This window comes from Parambassis ranga, chromosome 7 (genome assembly GCF_900634625.1).
Source record: "Parambassis ranga chromosome 7, fParRan2.1, whole genome shotgun sequence".
NCBI lineage: Eukaryota > Metazoa > Chordata > Actinopteri > Ambassidae > Parambassis > Parambassis ranga.
The window spans coordinates 11,119,065-11,140,465 of record NC_041028.1 but is presented as its reverse complement, the minus strand read 5'-3'; the positions used below and the strand labels follow the sequence as shown (position 1 = coordinate 11,140,465).

General features: G+C 40.9%; 4 protein-coding genes across 8 annotated transcripts in view; 1 reads left to right on the top strand and 3 right to left on the bottom strand.

Moving 5' to 3' along the window:
• Window positions 1-1,101: 1,101 nt before the first annotated feature.
• Window positions 1,102-3,282, bottom strand: rbp7a (retinol binding protein 7a, cellular). The gene is made up of 4 exons (XM_028410732.1): window positions 3,148-3,282; window positions 2,727-2,905; window positions 2,522-2,623; window positions 1,102-1,533 (listed from the first exon to the last, which is right to left on the bottom strand). Exons 1-4 carry the CDS (start codon window positions 3,218-3,220, stop codon window positions 1,483-1,485), a joined length of 405 nt encoding a protein of 134 aa, XP_028266533.1. The 5' UTR covers window positions 3,221-3,282; the 3' UTR covers window positions 1,102-1,482.
• An 850-nt stretch (window positions 3,283-4,132) lies between these two features.
• nmnat1 (nicotinamide nucleotide adenylyltransferase 1) lies at window positions 4,133-6,802 on the bottom strand. Of its 2 annotated transcripts, none has more exons than XM_028410730.1 (5): window positions 6,737-6,802; window positions 6,202-6,341; window positions 5,939-6,122; window positions 5,647-5,765; window positions 4,133-4,983 (listed from the first exon to the last, which is right to left on the bottom strand). In XM_028410730.1, the coding sequence occupies exons 2-5, from the start codon at window positions 6,314-6,316 to the stop codon at window positions 4,583-4,585; spliced, it is 819 nt and encodes a 272-aa protein (XP_028266531.1). In that variant the 5' UTR covers window positions 6,317-6,341; window positions 6,737-6,802; the 3' UTR covers window positions 4,133-4,582. The 2 variants fall into 2 exon arrangements, with proteins under 2 accessions (XP_028266531.1, XP_028266532.1); XM_028410731.1 differs by having other exon boundaries at window positions 6,718-6,797.
• Window positions 6,803-6,832: 30 nt separating this feature from the next.
• On the top strand, window positions 6,833-9,728 carry lzic (leucine zipper and CTNNBIP1 domain containing). Its single transcript, XM_028409274.1, has 7 exons — window positions 6,833-7,044; window positions 7,291-7,416; window positions 7,550-7,685; window positions 7,909-8,007; window positions 8,108-8,203; window positions 8,389-8,470; window positions 8,562-9,728. Exons 2-7 carry the CDS (start codon window positions 7,316-7,318, stop codon window positions 8,615-8,617), a joined length of 570 nt encoding a protein of 189 aa, XP_028265075.1. The 5' UTR covers window positions 6,833-7,044; window positions 7,291-7,315; the 3' UTR covers window positions 8,618-9,728.
• Window positions 9,536-21,401, bottom strand: part of clstn1 (calsyntenin 1) — a 28,444-nt gene continuing 16,578 nt past the window's right edge. For 2 of the 4 annotated variants that reach the window (XM_028409270.1, XM_028409271.1), the window contains 14 exons: window positions 21,124-21,273; window positions 20,681-20,866; window positions 20,347-20,595; window positions 19,133-19,254; window positions 18,873-19,035; window positions 18,506-18,556; window positions 17,536-17,693; window positions 17,108-17,256; window positions 16,445-16,689; window positions 15,309-15,479; window positions 15,064-15,209; window positions 14,821-14,956; window positions 13,859-14,043; window positions 9,536-12,930 (listed from right to left, as the gene is read on the bottom strand). In XM_028409270.1, coding sequence (XP_028265071.1) covers window positions 12,736-12,930; window positions 13,859-14,043; window positions 14,821-14,956; window positions 15,064-15,209; window positions 15,309-15,479; window positions 16,445-16,689; window positions 17,108-17,256; window positions 17,536-17,693; window positions 18,506-18,556; window positions 18,873-19,035; window positions 19,133-19,254; window positions 20,347-20,595; window positions 20,681-20,866; window positions 21,124-21,273 — 2,306 coding nt within the window. In that variant the 3' untranslated portion in view covers window positions 9,536-12,735. The remainder of the gene's footprint in view (window positions 12,931-13,858; window positions 14,044-14,820; window positions 14,957-15,063; window positions 15,210-15,308; window positions 15,480-16,444; window positions 16,690-17,107; window positions 17,257-17,535; window positions 17,694-18,505; window positions 18,557-18,872; window positions 19,036-19,132; window positions 19,255-20,346; window positions 20,596-20,680; window positions 20,867-21,123; window positions 21,274-21,401) is intronic. The other 2 variants (XM_028409272.1, XM_028409273.1) reach the window with 1 other exon arrangement.

Here is a 21,401-nt window from a genome sequence, read left to right as displayed (position 1 = left end):
AAAGAACGCAGAGACCAAACCGGGCAGAGGAGCAAAGCTCAGTCTGAGCACAGTCAGCTGACGAGAGAAAAAAAAACGTTCTACGAGACACGGGGTGCGAGAGGACAGAGCGCCGCACATCAGCGCTCCCTTTTGCGCACTTTGACAGTTTTGTGAGGAAAAGCGCTGGCACGTCTGCACTGTAAGATGAGGGGAGCTCGCTGCACATACACGGGAATCTGCTCAGATGATGGCTGTATGCACGTATTTTGAACACAGTTTACATGAAGCATATAATTATCATAATTGTCGTATAATATAAATAAACAAAGAACTACAAAAGGTCACGATGCCTCTGTAGCGTTTTAATACCTCACTCATTCTTAGTTTGGAGGTTTTTCCTCTCTGTCCTCTCTGTTTACGGAACTCTTAAGCCACTTAGAGGTCCTCCTCTCTACTCCTAACAGTTTCTCACCTTCACACCTCTTTTTTTTGGGCTTGTGAATCACTTTTTTTTATTACTAGGATTTAGGCTTAACTAGAAAAGGGCATTTCCTGAAGAAAATGCAAGTTTGATTGCTGATGTGAAGGATTGCTCTGAATTGAGCAATTCAGAGCTTTGTATGCCTCTGTGTGTCAGCCTGAAGTTGACCTGTAATGTCCTCTGTGAGATGAACATTTTGATAGTTGAATGGCTGAAATCGGTCAATGTATGCTGAAGATACGCTGCGTCAAAAAACATACGGAAGAATAAAAAAGAAGAAGAAGAAAGAGGGTGAATAACAAGAAACAACAAAATATAAGAGTAAATTCTTAGAAACGTCACAATTCTAAGAATGTTAGAATTTCACTCCTAACTGAAACAAATAATCTCAATACGAGTATTAGGGGCCCTAGACACTAGTAGCTATAGATGGCAAATTCAAAACAGTAAAAGCCAGTCTGATTATGATGCAGGTCTATGATATCACAGGCCCAACTAAACTTCATGAATGATACAGAACAGATATCACTAAATCAAATAAGACAAATGGTCTGCTCCTTTCTTCAAACTTATTTTATTACACACATTTTACAAACACCAAAACTCAGCTACTCCAAAAACCATCCTCGACCAAAGTTTGTGTTACAGTCGAATGACCAGCTCCACAAGTGTACAGCTCGAGCTATAATACATGCAATATGTTATCTCCAGGAAACAAACAGAGGGATCAGCTGTCTCTTCAGCCAGCTGACAGAAACCATGAGTGTCTTGAAAGTCCATTGTTTTTCATACAGGGCCAGCACCACCAAACCTCAGACCAGATACCAGCATCTGACAAATGTAATGCAGTGATGCCATCTAGTGGTAAATTCATACCATAGCAGAACAGGTTTTTTTTCCTCAGAACTGTTAAAGTTTAAAGTTGCATTACAGAGAACATCCCACAGCCTGAGTGGTTGTGTTATTCAGCATGAACAGTGGAACGCCCCCTTCACACAGTGAGCTTCCTCTTCACTCGTTCACGTCCTTCTGAACACCTGCCGGCAAAGCTCTCCCTCACAGTACAGATCCTGAGGGCAGAGGAAACATTGATTAAACACATTGATGAAGATTCTCGGTCATCCAGGTCATAATACATAGACACAAGTCCAGACACCTTGCTTCATCCTTGCTTCTATCTTCTCTACATTGATTAAACACATTTTCATGAAATATTTCAGTTTGTTCAGATGACTGCCAGATCTGTGTTCCTATTGAGAAGGCACTGAACTTCCTACATTTTAATGATTCTAAGACTGAGGTGATGGTGTTTGGGCCCCTGTACAACTGAACAATTTAAAATCGTGCAAACCTGAGATGAACCAGGGTTTTAAAACGATCCTGAACTAAAGGCCAAAGTCACTCAGTTGTAAGATTGCGCTTCTTCTTTCACTTCAGGCAGCTTGCCAAGATTAGGCAGCTTCTAGTAAAACAGCTCTTTGAGACAGTAATCCACGCCTTTGTAACCACCCGGCTGGATTACTGCAATGCACAATTTTGGGGTGAGTCATTTCTCGATTACATCTTGTGGAAAATGCAGCTGCACCCCGGTTTTATCTTCTCTTCACTGGCTGCCTGTGCACTTTAGGATCCATTTTAAACTGCTTGTATTTGCTTTTAAGTGTGTAAGGGTGTGGCTCCGCTGTACCTCTCTGAGCTCCTCCATCCCTATCCCAGTCTGAGGTTGGCTGACCAACTCCTTCTAAGACCAGTCTGAAGCTCAGAGGGGACCAGGCCTTTGCAGCGGCAGCACCAAAGCTATGGAATGAGCTGCCTTCAAACATGACTATTTAAATAAATATTTAAATCCCGCACTTGGCCTTTGACACAGCAATGAGATGTTGGCATTTCTTTTCTTTTAAATCTGTTTTTAATACTTTCTTTCTTTTTTTGTTGTTTTTATTCTTTTGTTTTTTATGTCGTGGCACTTTGGTCAACCTGGTTGTTTTTAAAGTGCATTATAAATAAAGTTGCATTGTGTGCATTACACAACTAAAACATCCACATTCGTCTTTATACCAGATGAAGCTTGTCGTCCTCGATCCAGTGCGCCCAGCCCCGGTTCTTCTTCTCTCCTTTCTGTTCACACACCAGCTTGTTCCCCTCCCAGGTCACCAGTGACTGCACAGATCACACACACAGAGACCTGACAGTGTAAGTCGCAGCACAGAACATTTTAAGCATAATAAAAAAAATGATTTTTATTGTCACTTTAACCATTCACCTTGACATGTCTGTTGTCCAGCCCCTTGGTGAACTCCTTAAACTCCTGCCCCACTCTGAAGGAGACGGTGTAGTTTTTGAAGGTGCTGAGAGTTTTGATGATGAACTGATCCCCCTGCTGCTCGATCACCTTCTTCAGCTTTAACTTTAGAGCGATCTTTCGTAAACAGGGGCTGATTCCTGGATTGGTAGTAAAGTGTTGTAGCTAAGCTTATATAGTACAATCTCACCCACAGGCTACAAACACATTCTCTCCCTCACACATTCCCATGCATACCATACAAAACCTCAGACTGCAGTCACTCAGTGTGTTAACAGCTGCATGCAATACAAATCTAATTAAAGATATCACAATTTATTCAAAAATGTAATATATTAAAGGACAATTTTCAATTATTGTAACGTGCCCGAGAGAGACTTACCCAGTGCAATCATGTAGCCCTCAAGGTTGACATTGCTGATCATGTCCCACGTACCGCAGAGGCTGGCAGGCATGCTGATTGCCCTTTATTTCAGAGATGTGTGTGAATAAGATGTGACCCTCAGGCTGCAGGGCCGATGCAGAAGTTCTGGAAATGAGCGGAGTCGATACTGTTTTGTGGGAGGTGTGCCCTCACCTGAAGCCCCATGTGAGCGTAATGGGAGGTGTCAGGGAGCAAAGTGGGGGAGGACAGACGTGTCTGACTGGTCTCACACAAACTTTGCCTCAGGCATTACACAGTATTGGCGCGAATACACACACAGAGGAAACAAAAGGAAAAGCATGTTGATCTTATCGAAAAAGTTGTTTTTTCTGTCAAAATATAAGAAATTATTTGTAAACACACTATAAAAGAGGATTAGAACCACTGTAGAAACATTGAGCTCTTGACATTGAGCCATTTTTCTGATCCTGACGTCAGACTTTAACTCAACTTTTAAATCTCATAATTCTGATTTCTGACTCAAGTCAGAGTTCTGATTTCATGGTGAACGCAGTTACAGTAAACATGATACATTTACTCCTACCAGTGAAGTGAATGTTGTTTTATGACACACCTGTGTGTGTCATGAGAAAGATAATATTGATCTAATCTGGCATGCAGATGAATGGAATTAACACAACTCTAGCTGGAAAGAAAATAAAACTCAGAGCGTGCCAAATGACTGACATGCTTTTTCTTTCTGTTACATCAGCTCAGCATGGGAAAAACCTTGTCCGGGTTGTTTTCTAGCCAGGACTGTGACAGACACATAATGCATACTTATTAACTGTTTAAATAACATGACACTGTTACCCCTGATCTGTACACGGATCTGAGGCAGCAACTGTGATATAAATGTTAAGTATCAGGTATACTTCATGGTGATAGTGATGACTGGCTGGGAAATGAGCAGACCCTCCTGACAATAGCACCACAACAGCAATGAAGAGTGGAAAACAAAGGCTGTTTATTTTCAATACCACAAATCACACCTTTAAAATCTGCAGCACCAAATGTACTTCTAGCTTTTGACTGGGTGGATGCAGGGGACAATCCTGCTCTACAGAGAACCTGTGGCAAGCTGGGGTGACATTTTATCATATGTCCTATCATGTGATGCAATACTAACATATATGTATAAACACTCGTGAACATGATATGGTTAATTTAACACCCACTCACTTTGTTCTACATTTTCCCACACATACACACACTAGCAAAGTCAGAGCACCTGTTCACTCAAGAAAGTCTATGACTTCTTAGAAAACGGACCCACTATCAGCAAAGACTGTTCTACCAAGTAGGCACTGGTGGAAGCTCAGATAAACTGAATGGTGCTGGTATGTTTTAAATCCACAGTAAACCTGCAGCACAGTGTGTATTTCAGGACGTTTTAGCTGGAAGAGGCATCTGTGTATCTTTGGAGTGGTGCCAGGATCACGTTGGCATTTTTCTGCTCGCTCTCAGCACTGTAGAGCCCGTGCTCATGGATGTAATAAATGACACTCTCTGGCAGCAGGTACCTGACACTCCAACCTCGGCGCAGTGCCCGGCGCACGTGAGTTGCTGAGATTTCATTGGTCACCCATTCAGGGACTACGTGGATTTTCTTGCGATACTTCCATAGCGTGTCTGACTGGTAGATGAACTTGTGTGGGTCATTGCCGCTGCGGGTGATGCAAACCAAACCGTAGCGGCTGACTATCTCTGTGATGTCCTCCTGCTTCCACAAGTTAGGAATCCCAAACGACTCCAAGACATCAGCTCCACAGAGCAGCATCAGATGAATGCCATCTGAAGAGGGAGAAAAGAGTCAAATTAAAGGACCCAGGTCTCTCTGTCCCTGAAGATTCAAGAATGTTCTTAACTTACTAAAAGTACAAACACATGCATTAGCTAGAACTCCAGGTTTTTACACATCAGCATTTCCTTACAAGTACTGGGGAGTGTCAGTGTACACTGGGGGAAAAGTTATATAAAGCCTTTGTGACTCCAGAAGGAGCTGCATGAACTTTGAGTGGCATGTCTTGAGGCGGCATCAGATGGTTCAAGGTTTTTTTGGTCACCAATTTAGGGACTGTAAATAGTCACTGCTGCAATAACACACCCAAATATCCCAATGAAATGTCACAGCGGGTCCAATTTTGATGAAAAAAATTGAAGGTACAGAACATACATTCCTTGCAAGCAGTGTATGCAAAACACCTACATGTCTGACACTCAAGATCATGCTTAGCACTTCTTTTCTATTTCTCCCTCTTTCTTTACAGTTGGAGGTGTGATTAGGTGTCAACTGCCACACACCATTAACACCCAGACTATCTACTCCCTTAAAACATTGTCTCCGTGTAATCATGCTGAATACAGTAAACTGTGAATACAGTGAAAGCAGGATCAGACTTGTAAGAGGGAGGAGTTTCACAGAACAACAGATAATGTTTGAGAAACATGGCCTACCACCCCTGCTGTGATGAGCAGAACTCTCATTTTCTTCTATGCGTCTCTTTTTTGCATACTTGACTGTGTCCACTTCGTCGTCGTTCTGCTCTGCTGCAAGCAGGTCCTCATAGTGATGCCTGAGTGGGCACAAACAAACATTAAAATGTTATTAAATGATCAAAAGGTGCTGCAGGAGGCAAGCTAAGTGAAAAGTCAGACAGTGTAATATATTTGTCACAAGACAAAATACATCTCAAGTGTTTCTTATGTAAGCACTGGCATTGACAAGACATTCAATGTGTCAATTTACCGAGCAACTTTAGCCGTCTCCACCCACTCTGGCTGCAGGCTCTCCCAGGAATCTACTGTGATCCAGTCTGAGTTTTCTGTGGCCAACCTGGCCATCTCAAGACGATGGCAGGCTTCAATCAAGCCCTTTTTCTTGTAGCCATCACCCACTGGAGAGATGATTCCTTTCACCACCCTGTATTGACCTTAGACATGAAGGAAATGTGTGATTCAATAGGTGATTAGAAGCAGCAGCAAAACATGTTCAGTGTCACTTCATTCTACCTGTGTCCTCCAGATGATCTCGAGCCAGTTCAAACATTCGCAGGTGCATGTTAGTGATGGGGTTGAAAGACCCGCAGGCCAGCAGGACCACTTTCACTGTGGTGTGACTCTCCATGCTTCATAATGGAGCTGGGTTTCAACTGCAAAATGGTGAAGAAACAAAGACTAATTGATACACAGCTAACTGATCTCTGTGAAGACTCACATGTCAGAAATTCTGGTGACTTGAATTTTAGGGGAAGTATCTTTAAAAATTAAACAAAAGTGTGTTACAGAAGCCAAACATGGGCAGTAAAATAAGCGAACTAACAGAGAGGCTACTTAATATGTTAGCTTCACTGAACGATAGCATTATAAAAACTATACACTGTAGCAAATGTTAGCTTCGTAACAACTCATGGCAAGCTTCCATTAAGCTCGGCAAAATAAAAATATAGATATATATATGGTCCCCCAAAAAGACAAAACATTAAGCTTATACTCTAATCACAAATGCTAATGTGATAAAAGATTTACAATAAAGCAATAGCGCTACCAAGGAAACAGCGATAGTCAGCCGATTTGTAATGTGTCGTCTACTTCCTGTATCGCTAAAGACGACCGATCTGATTGGTCAGAACTAACCAGGAAGACGAGAGCCGCACCCACACAGAAACGAGCTACGTTCACAATCACAAATCTGCTAAATCTACAACGCCAAGATAACTAGTAAACATTTTGTAACCGTGTGTAATTTTAGCTAATAAGTATTCGTGGAATCATTTGGTGGCTCTGTTCAGTTTTATGGTATATTTATCAAGCTGTTGCAAACTATCGCAAGGCTGGTTTACAAAGAAAGAGCGGGTGAGGTGTTTTCTTTTAGTAAGCTAGCTAGCTACTCAGCTAACAAAACAACACTAACAGCATGCCTCAGTGTTTATCGATATTATTTGATTATGGACAAGTAATACTAACCCCTCTGCAACACCAACAGATAAGATAATGTTTCCATAGCATGTAGCAGTAAGTTAGCAATTAGTTATTTGTGGCATACTTAAGACACAATAGTCCGTATAATCTGCTGTGTTTAACAGTTTTTTTGTTTACCAGTGTTTGGGAATACGATTCTAAGAGGATGGCTTCTCGTGGAAAATCAGAAACAGGCAAACTGAGGCAGAACATGGAGGAACAACTTGACAGACTGATGCAGCAGCTGCAGGACCTGGAGGAATGCAGGTGCAGTACAGAGTCATGAGCTCATTAGAAAATCTGATGACAAATTAAAAAAGAGATGATAATTAATTAATGATGATACATTCTGTTTCTCTGTATTTCTTTGTAAGTGTCATCGTTTCTTTGTGTATTCCAGAGAAGAGCTGGACGAGGAAGAATATGAGGAGACAAAGAAGGAGACACTGGAGCAGCTGGGTGAATTCAACGATTCCCTGAAGAAGATAATGACAGGAGACATGACACTTGTGGATGAACTCAGTGGAATGCAGTTGGTATGGATAATCAATAGTGTGCAGGCACAGTGTAGTAAGGAGATTAAGAGCAAGTAATCCCCCAACTATTGTTGTTCAGTCAGAAAATAATGTGTATACGTATTCTGCAGTTACATCAGGCTAATGTGCTGTTTCAGATTTTGTATTATTGGAGGCAGCTACAAGGAACTATTTGTACTGATTTGTTAAAATAAATAAGTTTATATATTTCTGTCTTAACCAGGCGATCCAGGCTGCCATCAGCCAAGCGTTCAAAACCCCAGAGGTGATCCGACTTTTTGCCAAGAAGCAGCCAGGACAGCTGAGAACCAGATTAGCAGAGGTCTGGACTTGTAGATTTTATTTGACCTCTTATTAATTCCTTAGTGTGTATCTCTGCTTGGCCTAAAGAGTGTCCAACTGGTGTGTGACATTTTGCGCAGATGGACCGAGATGTCATGGTGGGGAAACTGTCACGGGACGTGTACACCCAGCAGAAACTGGAAATCCTCACAGCCTTGAGAAAACTGGGAGAGAAGGTGAGGAGCGTTCACAGCAGGCATCTTTTTTTCCAGGGATGATTCAGTGGCTTGTGCTTGTGAGTCCACATGCCATCTTAGAGCTGCATTGATTTATTTTTAGTCACGTAGCTGTCACCAGGCTAACAGAACAATCACAGCAACAGGAGCTCCAACATATTAAATGTGTCATTCCTGCCCGACAGCTCACTTTGGAGGATGAGACTTTTCTTACTGAAAATGCCACTTCTACTCTGAGCCAGTTTGAGAAAGTGACTGCAAACCTGGGTGAGCATGAACACATTTTACTGAAATGTTGAATTATATATGGTTTTTATTTTTTTGGTGTAAATCATATTTTTTCCCTGTTTTCTTTCAGGCTCTGAAGACAAAATCCTGGCTTTAGCTAGTTCTGGTGTGAAAACCAAGGCATAACAATCTAAACATTTTAAATCAGTGTCTTCGGTCTTACAGAGAAGGATATGTGCCAAATGAATCCTGGATTGTGTAAATAATCAGTGCACTTTTAGGCATGTTGATGCTAATCCTTTTTAACAGTATTGTTTTATCCCCCTTTTTTTAAATGTCTTTTATCTGTCCAAATAAGTGTGAAACTCTGTGATACATAGGTACTACTAACATGTCATTTGTTAAAGATGATGACATGTACATGAATGTAGAGCAGTGTGCAGCAGTTCAAGAGAAACACTCTGCTGTGGTTTGTACTGCATTTCTATAATTTATTGTTGTCTTAAAACCAGAAAATCCACCAGATTGTTGATTTCCTGTGTTACAGCTGCAAACGTCTGTGATGTTATTTTACTTAGGTGAGCAGTCCGCAGATCCTTGGACAAAATAAGAGAAACACTATGTAACAGCGACTCACTAAACCTTTAAATCAACCTTTAACACTCCTGCTTGAAAGCGTATCCACTGTAAAGGTTAGCTACAGTCTGTGGAAGGCCTTCTCTTAAGGATCATATTGTAAGAACTTGAAGGTTTAAAATACCTTCCACCACCTGGTGAATTACATTGAAATTACTTAAGAAGACACCTTAATATTCATATCTACATATTTGGGTCATTCATTGTTTTAAATTTCAAATTCTGTTGCATTTAATAGTTATTTCACACTGATTTAGTTTGACATATGTCAATGTCAGAATGTTTACAGCATCAATTGTGTTTTTTATTGCCCTTTAATTTTATTCTCACCACCAGAGGGCACCAGAGTTCAACATTTCTAGTGACTCCCGGTGGCAGCAACACCCTGGGTGTGTTTCTATGCTGCACACATTACACCAGGTGTTCCATTTACTGCCAGGGTGAAAGGAAGACATGAGCAGACAGAAGTATTACCACATCTCATCATCCTTTATTTTGTTTACGAGCAAGCATCGACTTCACTACAATTTGCCTTTCAATTGGTAGAAAAGTGAGAGCAGCTCCAACAAGCACAAAGGAAGCATCCAACCGTCCTGAAAAGATCACCACCTTCCATCCATTCGGAGCAAATTTTTCAAAGAAAATAAAACGAGAGAAATCATTTCTGAAGTGTCATGGATGTGTGAAACAGATGACTTGAGAATCAGTAGTGTATCACGTCTCCTTTCTCACTCCAGTCTCGCAACCCCACACAGAACATACACAAACTTTGTGGTTCATGCAAAGTTGACTTCCCCTCTTATGTCATAGTGTTAGAACATTATGGCTGCAATTCAGGTTGTTAGGCAGTGACATTCATTTCAATAGATGTACACTTAGCTGAAGGGCTGAAGAGAAAGCATATAACTCAGTGGAGAGTCACTGTGGAGACTCGGTGTGCACATATCAATGTTACATTAAACTGTAGTTGGACATGAAACGTCTGACATGATGGAACTGTGAGAATCTCAGCTTATAGGTACTCTTGTGAATTTCATGCTGCCCTCAAATGCATTTCTCGACAACTCAAGCAATAGGACACTGTTCAAATTGACCTTCCACTATACACAAATATGTCAGTTAACAGTATACCCATGTATGTTGCCAAAGCAATTTCATAATGTACTGTACATCTTTTAAAGGTGGATTCCGTCAATATGATTTAGTACAATATCTATAGAAGATACAATATGGATCTACTTCCTCTAAACATCAACAAGGACACATGACATCTATGTAAAATGTTTTCACTTTTAATAAAACTAGCATGGACTATTGTTACAACAAACTGAGAAAAAAATGTGTATCCCAGCTACATAAGAAATCTAGCATAAAACAAAATATGCCACAAATAAAAGAGCATGGAGAAGTGTTTTTGTTAGACCTGCTAATTACGTTATGATTGGCAAAAGGCACTCCCATCTCAAGCCAGACCTGGACCCGGTTTACCTAGTCCAAGTCATCACGGAGGGGAGACTGTTCACTACAATTCCACTACAGACCCGTTAACAAATGAAGTAATTAAAAGCCAAACCATCAAAAAAGCAGCCTAAAAACTGTCTTCAAAAGTAGTCTTGAATGTGTTTTGTTACATTTTATTTTGGCCTCTGAAAACAGGTGCACGTGCAAAGTATGAGACTTGAAACACCAACTTTTCTAATCCTGTTAATGCCACTGTCTGTATGCTGCAATGTGCAGAAGAGGATTAGGGCCATTATAAATGAAACTTGTAAAAAAACATGTCTCAACATGTCTGAGATTAAAAGTCAGATTCCTGAAATTTAATTCAGAAATTACAACTCAAATTTCCATCCAGTGACCCATATCCTGATCTGTAGCAATGCCCCAAATCTGGTCCTAATTTATGCAGGTTTAGGAGAGGTTTAAATTGTACCCACAAAACTTCAAGGTAAATTTTATCTGGCCTTGAGAAAGATATATACAACAGTGACGGACAACAGTGTCTGAGAGGAAACAGGTTGGACACATTTTTCCAATCAATTCTGTAAGCGTCGTACTCCAGGAGGAAAAGTTTACCAAATGTAAACAAATATCTTAGAACAACTCTACAGTACAGTTCCATGTACAATAAAATCTAGTGGTCTACTGCAAAAATATCTCATTTTAAAATCCAAAGATGATTCATTTTTAAAGTGTTTTCCTGCTGGAAATGACACAATCGTTCGCTCGCTAGTAAAATCACTGAGCTACAGCAAAGACAGCCATTCTTCTGCAATAGGAAAACAGATTAAAAATGCATCTGGTGAATGTATTATTATTGTTATTATTAATCCAAGGTTATATAGCCGTGCCATGGAAAATAAACTTGCAACAAAGAAATTCTGTAAAGTACCTTCATTTTCACTTCTCCCCAAAAACAACGGCAGCAACTGCACCACTCCACCAAAGGTCTGCCTGTCATAAATATGCTCTTTCAGGAGTTTGAAAGATGGTTGTTTCCTACTTCTGTCAGAACAGCAGTACTAGGATACAGACAACGGCTTTAAAGCTGCTGAGGACGCCTCTCTTCTAATACTCTTGCAGAAATGTAAGTAACCGATGTGTGCCGACCCAAAATGTTGATTTGTACATTAGCATTGATTACTTTGAACAAAAAGAAAATCCCCTCTGTACAACAGTGAGATCTACTGGGAATGAAACACACTTAACACCAGGAGTAGAGCATTGCCACCTGTGCAAGCAAAGCAAAAGCATGTATGAAAGCTGACACCATTTCCCAGTCCTGCCTACGAGAAAGCAAAAGAAACGAGAGGACAAAATAGACGCCATTTTGCCATGGAAACCTCTGCTGAACAGTCCTGGGTTTCTCATCATGGAGCAGACATTTTGTACAAGCATGATGAAAACAGCTTTTGCAGAAATATAGCGACATGCTACAGCCTGTGTGACACAAATATTCTACATTACGTACTGCGTCATTTTAGATATTGGACCCCGATGAGTAGGCCTTCACTAACACATTGACTAATTACATGGTTTCTTTATATTTACAAAATCTTTAAAAAGCAATTTATTTCTCTACACATATGACTTTCCAAATTTCCTCATGCACTGAAAGAAGGAAATGAAAAGAAAATGCGCTCTACTTGTTAAAAGCATCATTTTTGTTTCACTGTGGACTACAAGCCAAGAAAACTCAAGTCAAAGCTATCTGTGAGTTTATCTGCAAACAAATCTAAAAGCATTAGCAAGAATATACATCAGGAAAACAAAAAACATTCTCCTTTTGAAAGCCTTATGTCTGAGAGAAAACAAAAAGTGCAGGGTTGGCTTCTTCACACAGTTCAAAAACAAATGTAGGCCAAGTTTTCCTGGGAATTAAAATATAATAAATAAAAAAATAAAAAGTAAAAATCTGCAACCCGGTGATGACTACACTACACTGAGTACCACCACGAAGATAACAACAGGAAAATCTTGACCATATATATACGCTGAAGGGAATTTTAGTTTTCCTTCGTTTTTTGTTTTTACATCATGGCTCCTAGACATGAAACTGTAGGAAGGGGTGTGTGTGTGTGTGTGTGAAGCAGTGAGTGAGTGTGTCAGAGCTGGTGTTGAGTGTGGCGTGTGTGTGTGTGTGTGTGTTGGTGGGCGTGTTTGTCACTTTAGTAAGTGAGGGTGGAGTCATCCCACTCCAGTTGCTGCTGTCTGCTGGCCCCCTGCTGGTCTTCTGGCTCCCCGCCTTCTTCATCTTCGCTGCTCTCTGACTCAGCGCTCGTGATGTCATCTTCCTCCTCTCCATCCTCACTCTCCTCCTCCTCTTCTTCCTCCTCCTCACTGCTGTGCTGGTCCTCATACGTCTGCATTACAGGCCGGGGAAGATCAGAAGACACTGACTGTTATGTCGGTTATGAATGCATGATTGCTTGTTTTAATGGAGACGGCTGGAATTTGAGGTTTAAGATGACAAAGAGCAAAACTTAGTGTGTCCACCCACATGTCATGTTTACATCACTGCAATCAGAGCTGAAGCTGATAAATACCTATCCTTTTTATTAAAGACTAAAACCAGATATTAGTGGGTCTGAGTAGGTTTGTTCAGCTCCGACTGTAAACATGACACCTGTGTGGACATGCTGCTTTTCACCTCTCTGAGTAAATTCAGGGACTCTCTCAGACACAAATGTCATCTGCTTCAATTCAAGCAGTGCTGTCACAGCAGTGATTCAGCAGTGAGTTTTAGTATTTAAGCAGGACATTCTTAAGTCTAATAAGAAAAAAAGTTTGGCAAAAAAAGTTTAGACTGGCAGTCTACTGCCAGTGGGAAATGAGTCAATTTGGTTTAATTAGTTTTCCTGCCATAAAAAAATTGCATATAACCACTTAAGTGACAACATTGTGAATACTGCAGCAGCATGACTTAAGTCAAGTTACAGTTTACTAGTTAAAATGCAAGTACCTGGGTGATCGTGATGACATCAAAAGCAAAAAGTATACATACACTTTGTAAATATGTATCTACGCACAATCTGACTCATTAACTTCAGTATTAATAAAAAGGTTGCTGCTTTGGCGGCGGTCCAAATGCTGTAACTACTGATGAGACTAATGGAGTGAGGTAACACTACTGACATATTTGCAACACAGTCTGTCCACCCATCCCTGCAGGGCTGTCAGTTAATAGGGTTCAGCTGAAACTAGGGCACTGTTGCAAAAACACCCAGAATATATTCCAAGGTGAAAAGTCTTGCTTATTTTGAATTTCTGCAAGTACTCTACATCTTTTACCTCCATGGGGTTTACAGTGATGGTGAGGGCTGAGTCATCCCAGTCCATCTCATTCTCCTTGCCACTTTCTTGGTCTCTCATGGTGCGCTGGTGTGCGGCCCGGATGCGGAACACACCAAGGATGATCATAAACACCAAGAAGCTGACGCACACCACAATGACAATGGTTGCAGCACTGGGGACAACTGTGAGGACACAAAAACACCAACAAAACACAAAAATGACCAATGTTACCAAGGTTCAATTTGGGAAACCAGTTATCTGCAGACACACAGATTCTGTGTTTGTCTGAGGGCATTTCAAGGGCAGCACATTTAAGCTTTCAGCAGCTCTAGGTGTGTTTCTCTGTCTTTAAATAGCTGTGCCCGTCTCCTGCCAACCTGCTCCACTTTGCCCCATATTAGCAGGAAAGGGCCTCTCTTGTGCGATGGCAGGCTTAGCGAGCCTGTCAGCCTGGAAGATTACTCAAGCCAGAAAATAAAACGTTGTGCTCAGAGTACCGCCTGTGCAGATATCACAAACAGCACTCAGGAGTAATCTCTAAACTTGCACCATTAAAAACAACACAGGCAAACTACCAATGCTTTATACATGCCCTAGTTCTTGTTAATAGTTGTCTGCAGGAATGCATGCCATATCACAGCACAAATAAGCAGCTTACTAGTTAGGTTATGAATTCATAAATAAGTGAACTCTCAGTAAAAAATACTAGATTTGTTTTTACTTTTAAAAAAACTGAATCCATGCAAATCAAGTGTAACATTTATGCCACGATGCTTGAAATTTAGCTTCAGCATCACTAAATGCAGAAGGGATACTTATCTTCTTAGACTACAGATATCTTTCAGTTAGGGTATTTGAACCATATGAACACAGAACTTTCTTTTTTTTTTGTCCTGTGTATCCATCAAACCAAGACATCTTGTTTCAATCATAACATTTCACATGTCAAATTTCAGTACCTGAGGCCTGGTGAGCGTTGACCAGGTTGTGTCCAGAAAGATCCACTGAGGCGTGATGGACTGGGTTGATGAAGTTGGGCTGAAGCATGGCATTGTTGGCATGCTCTACAGGGTTGGCTGTATGGATTACATTTACCTAGAGGAAGAAACACACCCACTAGTAAACCTCTATTTAGGTGGGGCACAATGATGTTTCAGTGCAGCCAGTGCTGTGTGACATAACTGAGAAATTTCCAGGCATACCTCAACTTTGAAGTCATTGCTGATGTAACGGCCGTTGAGTTCAGAGCAGACCAGTTTGAACTTCCTGTCAAACAGAGTCTCAGTGTGCCAGTTCTTGTAACGGATGAGGTGCAGGACCTGCTCATAGTTGGCCATGGTGTTCACACCTGGAACGCACAGAGTGGGGTTTTGTGTCAATTTGTGTCAAAAGTGTTAAACTCTCTCCACAGAAAAGATGTTAAGTAAGAAACCCTTATCACCCGTACCTGTGATGACGAGCCCCAGGTTAGACGAGCTCATCTCTAAGGCGCGCTGCTGCAGCTGGGACATGTCCACCTCCAGGCTCTCATGCTCCCCGTCCAGCTCATCTCCCACCACGGTCACCTCACATGTGTCTAGGTTGTGCATGATCTCCTCTGACACCACTGTCTCTTGGACTGAACATAGAGTTGAAATAATGTGAAATTTAATATTTTAACTGTCTTTATATTTATGACATTTATGTCATTCAAAACAAGACAAAAAACCCAAGCATAGGAGTATTATATATGACTATATATAGATATTAAGGAGGCACTTCCCAAGGACACAGACTAGATACAAACCTATTCAATTCATTTAGAGCAGAGGTAAAATGTTAGCAATTTTAACATTGTATGCCTTCTGTGCTCTCTATTTGCTAATGAAACAAATTAAGATTTCATACACCTACAGTTTGCACCTTTCGACTTTATGTAAGTGATTCCTGTGACTACTGTGACATCTCCTGTTTGTTAGGGCAGGGTAATTCAGATAATAGCAAGCGATCTCTGTAAGCTCTCTTGTCCATATGGCCTGCTGTTCACCACAGGACATGGAATCTCACTGGTATCTGTGTCAGACTCAGAGCACGTCTATTGTGTCGCCTCTTCATACACAGGCCTAACAGATGGCCTGGCTGGTTACTGACCCCTCCCATAAAGTAGTAAACAACTTATCTCTTCTCTCGCTCCCGCCCTCTCTCTCTGCCACCCCAATCCCTTCATCCTCTCCGGCATAATCCTCAATACAACCACTGCTACTGTATAGCCACACAGCTATACACTGTACATTCACTCTGCCTGCAGAGCCATTCTGTGTCAAAGGTAATTCAATCAAGGCAATGGATGAAACACATCTCCGTTTCATGCTGCCTCAGGAGCCACAATGACTAAGATAATATGTGTTTGTGTTAAGAGAAGGAACAGAGTACAACGTTAACAATGCAGTTAAAAACAGGTCTATATATATATATATATATATATATATATATATATATATATATATATATATATATATATATATATATATATATATATATATATATATATATATATATATATATCCACATTATAAGAGGTTGCTTTAAGGGCCTGTCTCTAACCTGTGGGGTCATCATCAGCCTTCTCCCCAGCATCAGATTCTGTATCAGGCTCCACTTCACGGGTGATGGTGCTCACAATGCGTAGCTCAGGAAACAGTGTCACTCCTTCCTGGCTCTCAAATTCAGCTGCACTGCGGGCAAAGTGGTCAATGCCGCTCAGGCTAATCTTCGGTTCTTCAGGCTGCAGCACCATCACATAACCTTCAGCATCTGGCACCGTCACACAGGCCTCTTCATTGAAACACCTGGGAAAAACAGATTTATAATGTTTGGTCCATTTTTGCAGCATGCATTTTGAATGAGCCCTATGTGGTCCTAGGTCAATGGTGTGTGAGAGAAAGGAAGTCAAACTTCAAGAGAGCACAGATGTTGATGTATCGTCTAGGAGCAACCTAGTTTGAATTTCTTAAACAATGTAATGGGGTTCAGGCTCGTTCCCTTTTGCCCATCGCTCTCCAACACCAAAACAACTGTTTTTTGTTTTGGAAAACCAATGAAAACCTTGATTTATTTTTTACCTCAACAAACCATCCATATATAGCAAGACAATTTCTTTCTGAATGTCTATGAGGTAAAAAAACTGGTTTCTGTCAGCAGACAAGATGAGGTGAAAAGACAGAGGTCAAGCAGAGGAGACAAGTATTTTTAGCTCCTGCTGCTTACTTGACAGTGGTAGAGATACGAAGGTGCCTGATGCCAGGAGTTGGGAACTGGCGGGAGTTCAAGTAGGAGATGTGCTGCATGACCTTGTCAAAGGCATCAATGTCATCGCCTTCCACAGTCAGCGAGGACTGGTTGGGGTTGAACTCAACCTGACAGAAGAAAAGGAGGTGACGAACAATGTGACGGCAAGGACATGTTATAATACCAACAACACTGTGTTCTAAATTAAAATATAATTCATGCATTTTGGTGTCAAATATTAGATAGTCTAGATACTAGTCTAGACTACATTTTCAGACCTCAAAAATGTAAAACAAAATTTGTCTCTAATGCCTAAAAGGTCGGAGACTACCGAGTTGACTGTCTACACAAATATTCTAATAATTCAACCTAATGAGGCTGGATCTGTGTGATTTTTATCTCCTCACCTTGACAGCTGAAGCTACCTCTTCAGGCAGCTGCACATCCAGGCCCTCCTTGCAGGTGTACAAACAGTCAATCACCTTCTTGTTCTCAAGCTTGCCAGAACGGATGATCAGCCCTGCCAGGTTCCCCCGGAAAAACTGAGCCATACGAGCATTAGCACCTGGTAATAAAGGATAAAGAAGAAAAACAGTTACTTGACTATATTTCAGACATCACCTTTTCTGGGCTTGGGATTTAAGCATGTTGTCTCAGTGTGCAAAGCATGCGAGAATGAAGTTCATGCAAGTTAGTATGTGTCCTTCTCTCACAAGGCCTGATGCCCACAGAGCAGGAGAGGCTAATGATGGATGAGCTTAAACACGCCTTCAGAACATGCAACATTTGCAATAACAGGTTGGGCTGCAGGCTTACTGTGGAAAAGAAATTACATCAACAGAAAAAAAGAAACAGAAAGAAGATAAAAACAGTTCCTTTTAGTCAATTTTATTTCAACGCAAAATTCTTTGAAATTTGGAGGCTTGACATATCAATTAATAATGGATGGATATTTAAAAAATATCAATTTTTGGTGAATGAGATGACACAGCTGTGTCGTGTCTGCACCACTGCAGTCAGCTGTCCAGTGGTGTGAGTGTGTGTGCAGCTGTAGGTTTGTTATCTGATATGGAGGAGATAGTGCCTCTAACCCCAAGGTCAAGCTCTGAAAAAAAGCCAGCAAGGACAAACTGCTGCAACCAGGTCACAGTTTTGTGCTGATCATGTGTCAAATTCTGTTCTGCTGGTGTATCAAGTTGTAAAAAAAAAAGTGAGACTTCAAATAATGTTGCAGAATGCTAAAACAAGTAATGGAAAAAAACTAATTCTGCATCTAGAATATATAAATCCATTCTAGTGAAAATGGTGTGAGGATGCAGTTAGCATGATGGGACATTATGGACACATTGTCATATCTGAGGAGGAAGGGAAAGCAACCTGAGGTGGTCTCAGAGACTGTCTCAGTGTCATTGTCATGTCCTGAGTTTTCTGTAAAGGATAGAAACAAGAAAGCAGGAGAGACAGGATGGAAGGTTTGAGGATCTACAGAAAAGTAGCTACACAAGAGGTCAAAAGTGCATCATTTTAGAATCTAAGAGTCGCTACAGCATTGGCTAACAAAATAATACACACAAGCTCTAACAAAAGGAAACAACAATATCAGAAGTGTGAAAATTTTTGTTACTATTTCATCATTAAAACTTACAATAATTTTATTTGGTGTACCACTGCTTCAGACTTATGTTAACATGGGTAAATGTTGTTGTAAAGGACAGATACAAGAACGAATGAATCAAAAGTGTACCTTGCCAGCAGGCTCCAATGGTGAGCTGAGTTTCAATCTTGGAGGCGTGTAGTGGGTAGTCCTCCGTAACCAGGAAGGGCTCAAATGTAGTCCCATCCACAAACAGAGATACAGTGGGGAACTCCACATTTAACACATAGTGATGCCACTCTTTGTCACACACCTAAGAAACACAACCGCAATTATGTATAAGACACACTCTATGTAATGTTTTTCTTTGCTGACGTACACAAGGTTTGGGTTTATTAGAAGCAGCTGACCTGGTCGAGTTTCCAGTGGAACTCTGCAGGTTTGTAGTTTTCTGCCTCAGATGGATCCTGGCGCAGGAGGAAGATCAGCCTGCAGTTGTGGATGTAAAGGGAGTAGTGGTGTCGGTTCATCTCTGCAGAGAAGAATATGAGAGAGGAGATCAGAATAAGAGTGCGGGTCAAACTATGTAAAGGTTTGATGACAGCTGGTTGTGACTATTTTCAACTAGACTGAAAAAATACTGGATTTATTTCTTAATGATGAATGCAGCTGAATCTTGAGAGCAAAAAAAACACAACTTAAATCCCATGCTTAAATAAATCCTAACATAAATCCAAAATTACACCGGGTTTGTTAGGAGCAAAAGTATTCAGCACTGACATTTCTTATTTGTATAATTTGCAGCAGGTTTTCAAGTTCTTATAGATATACAAACAAACCAATTAAAAACAAATATATTGTCCTTTTATGTTTTTGTCCGTGCTGTGCTGAATAGAAATGATGAATAGTGCTGTGATCATGGGTATGGGAGACTCCCGACCAGGGCACAGCCGTTCTGATGTAATCCTACTTATATAAGGGGTCAGACAGAAACTGATGAAGTGCCTCCCCTTCGCTGGGCACCACAGAGACTTTACAGTCAATACAATCAAGGAGCTTGTGACCAAATGCAAAAATTATAACTACTGACAAAAATGTAAAAGTCGGCGAGTGATCAGTAGGAGTGAGAAAATAAATATAACATGTGCTTCCATGTGTCAGCCAGCCAGCTGAGCCCTAATGTTGATTATCGCCTGAAGTTACAATTTATTTTTTTAATCAAGTCAAAGTCAGACACCATATGTGCAGAGGTAATGACATGCCACTCAGTTGCCAACGGGATCTGCAGGTTTTGACCTATTAAGTAGCCACCAGATATATAAATGTAGTGTTTACTGTTGTTCTTGGTAATACTGTTAGGACTTGGAAAGTTGGAAAACAAATATGTTCAGAGCTGATTAATTGATTTGTATAAGAAATGTAATTGTATAAGAAATGAAAGAAAAAAATCTAAATTTAGAAGTCAAACATGAAGCAAGTTAAGTGGACATGCTTGTCATGTAGGGATTGAATGAAAATTCTTAACAAAAGCAAGTTTTATTCAACTTTGCAGTGGATCAGCTACCTTTGGTTGTGCCTTTCAACATACATACAGTACATGTTCCTTTCAGCTAGAAAGGTCTACCTGTCTTGTCAGAGTTGCAGAGGATGGTCTCCTTCTCATGGACCCCAGGGCCATGCCTCATCCACACAGAAATGGTGAATGGATCCTTCAGGCTGGTGCTCACCATACCATCAGGTACCTTGATGGCCTGGGTGCCATTGAACTCAAACACCTGATCACTGTCATGCCCATTATCAGTGGGCAGGCCAACCGTCCAGTTGGCAGAGCTGCTGGGGGCAGGAAGCAGCTCCACAGTACCAGAGCTTGCTCCTAAAAAGACAGAAATAGCAGAACTAATTATACGATGCTCATGGATTTATTTATTGTGACGATAAATGATTCCAGTGTGATTTACCGCACAACTTGTGCAGTGACTTCTCAGAGTAGGTATCACGGTCACAACCCTTCCCAATATGGTTGGTTTCCAGTTCAATACTGGCTCGAATGGAGGTGATTGGCTCATCACAGGTCTCCAAGTGCATGCTGGGGAAAAGAGCCAGGCTACCTGTACCAGGCTCATATTCAATTCTTTTATTGAAGCCTAGAAAGGAGGAAAGCAAAATAAAAGTCAAGAGTTGCTGATGATAACAACAGGTGTATAAGTAAAAGTGGGTCTACTCAATAAGTATTTCAGTTCTTTCAACCATGAAAAAAAGGCATTGGATAAAAGAGTCGAATAACATATTTAACAATGGACCCTGTTTGTACTGCATCAGTGGATCCCCATTGTTCCAAACAGAGACACACCTTGTGATGGAACAGTGATGGGTTACAGTTAGAATAGAAAAGCTTTGATACCTTGCCAGCTGGGTTTGCAGGTGGGCTTGACACTGATCTTGACCAGCACGTCCTCAGAGGCTCGATTCTTTCCACAGTCGTAGGCGGTCACAGTCAACTTATACATGCGCTCTTTACCATAGCTCAGTTTCTCTGTGTTCTTGATGAAGCCTAACAGCAAAAAAGAAAATATAAGAACCAGGGAAACCATTTTTTTTACCTACAAACAGTGCCAAAAACAGAAGTGAAATAAAAATTACTCAGCTACAACAGATATTTAAAAGCCTTCAGGTCAAGTA

Coding starts and splice junctions, on each gene's coding strand:
- rbp7a (XM_028410732.1), bottom strand. CDS start 3,220: ATGCCTGCCAGCCTCTGCGGTACGTGGGACATGATCAGCAATGTCAAC. Junction 2,624..2,726: donor TGGACAACAGACATGTCAAG/GTGAATGGTTAA, acceptor TGATCTGTGCAG/TCACTGGTGACCTGGGAGGG. Junction 1,534..2,521: donor AGGACGACAAGCTTCATCTG/GTATAAAGACGA, acceptor CTCTGCCCTCAG/GATCTGTACTGTGAGGGAGA.
- lzic (XM_028409274.1), top strand. CDS start 7,316: ATGGCTTCTCGTGGAAAATCAGAAACAGGCAAACTGAGGCAGAACATG. Junction 7,686..7,908: donor AACTCAGTGGAATGCAGTTG/GTATGGATAATC, acceptor TGTCTTAACCAG/GCGATCCAGGCTGCCATCAG. Junction 8,204..8,388: donor TGAGAAAACTGGGAGAGAAG/GTGAGGAGCGTT, acceptor CCTGCCCGACAG/CTCACTTTGGAGGATGAGAC.
- nmnat1 (XM_028410730.1), bottom strand. CDS start 6,316: ATGGAGAGTCACACCACAGTGAAAGTGGTCCTGCTGGCCTGCGGGTCT. Junction 5,766..5,938: donor GAGACGGCTAAAGTTGCTCG/GTAAATTGACAC, acceptor GTGCCCACTCAG/GCATCACTATGAGGACCTGC. Junction 4,984..5,646: donor TGCTCATCACAGCAGGGGTG/GTAGGCCATGTT, acceptor CTCCCTCTTCAG/ATGGCATTCATCTGATGCTG.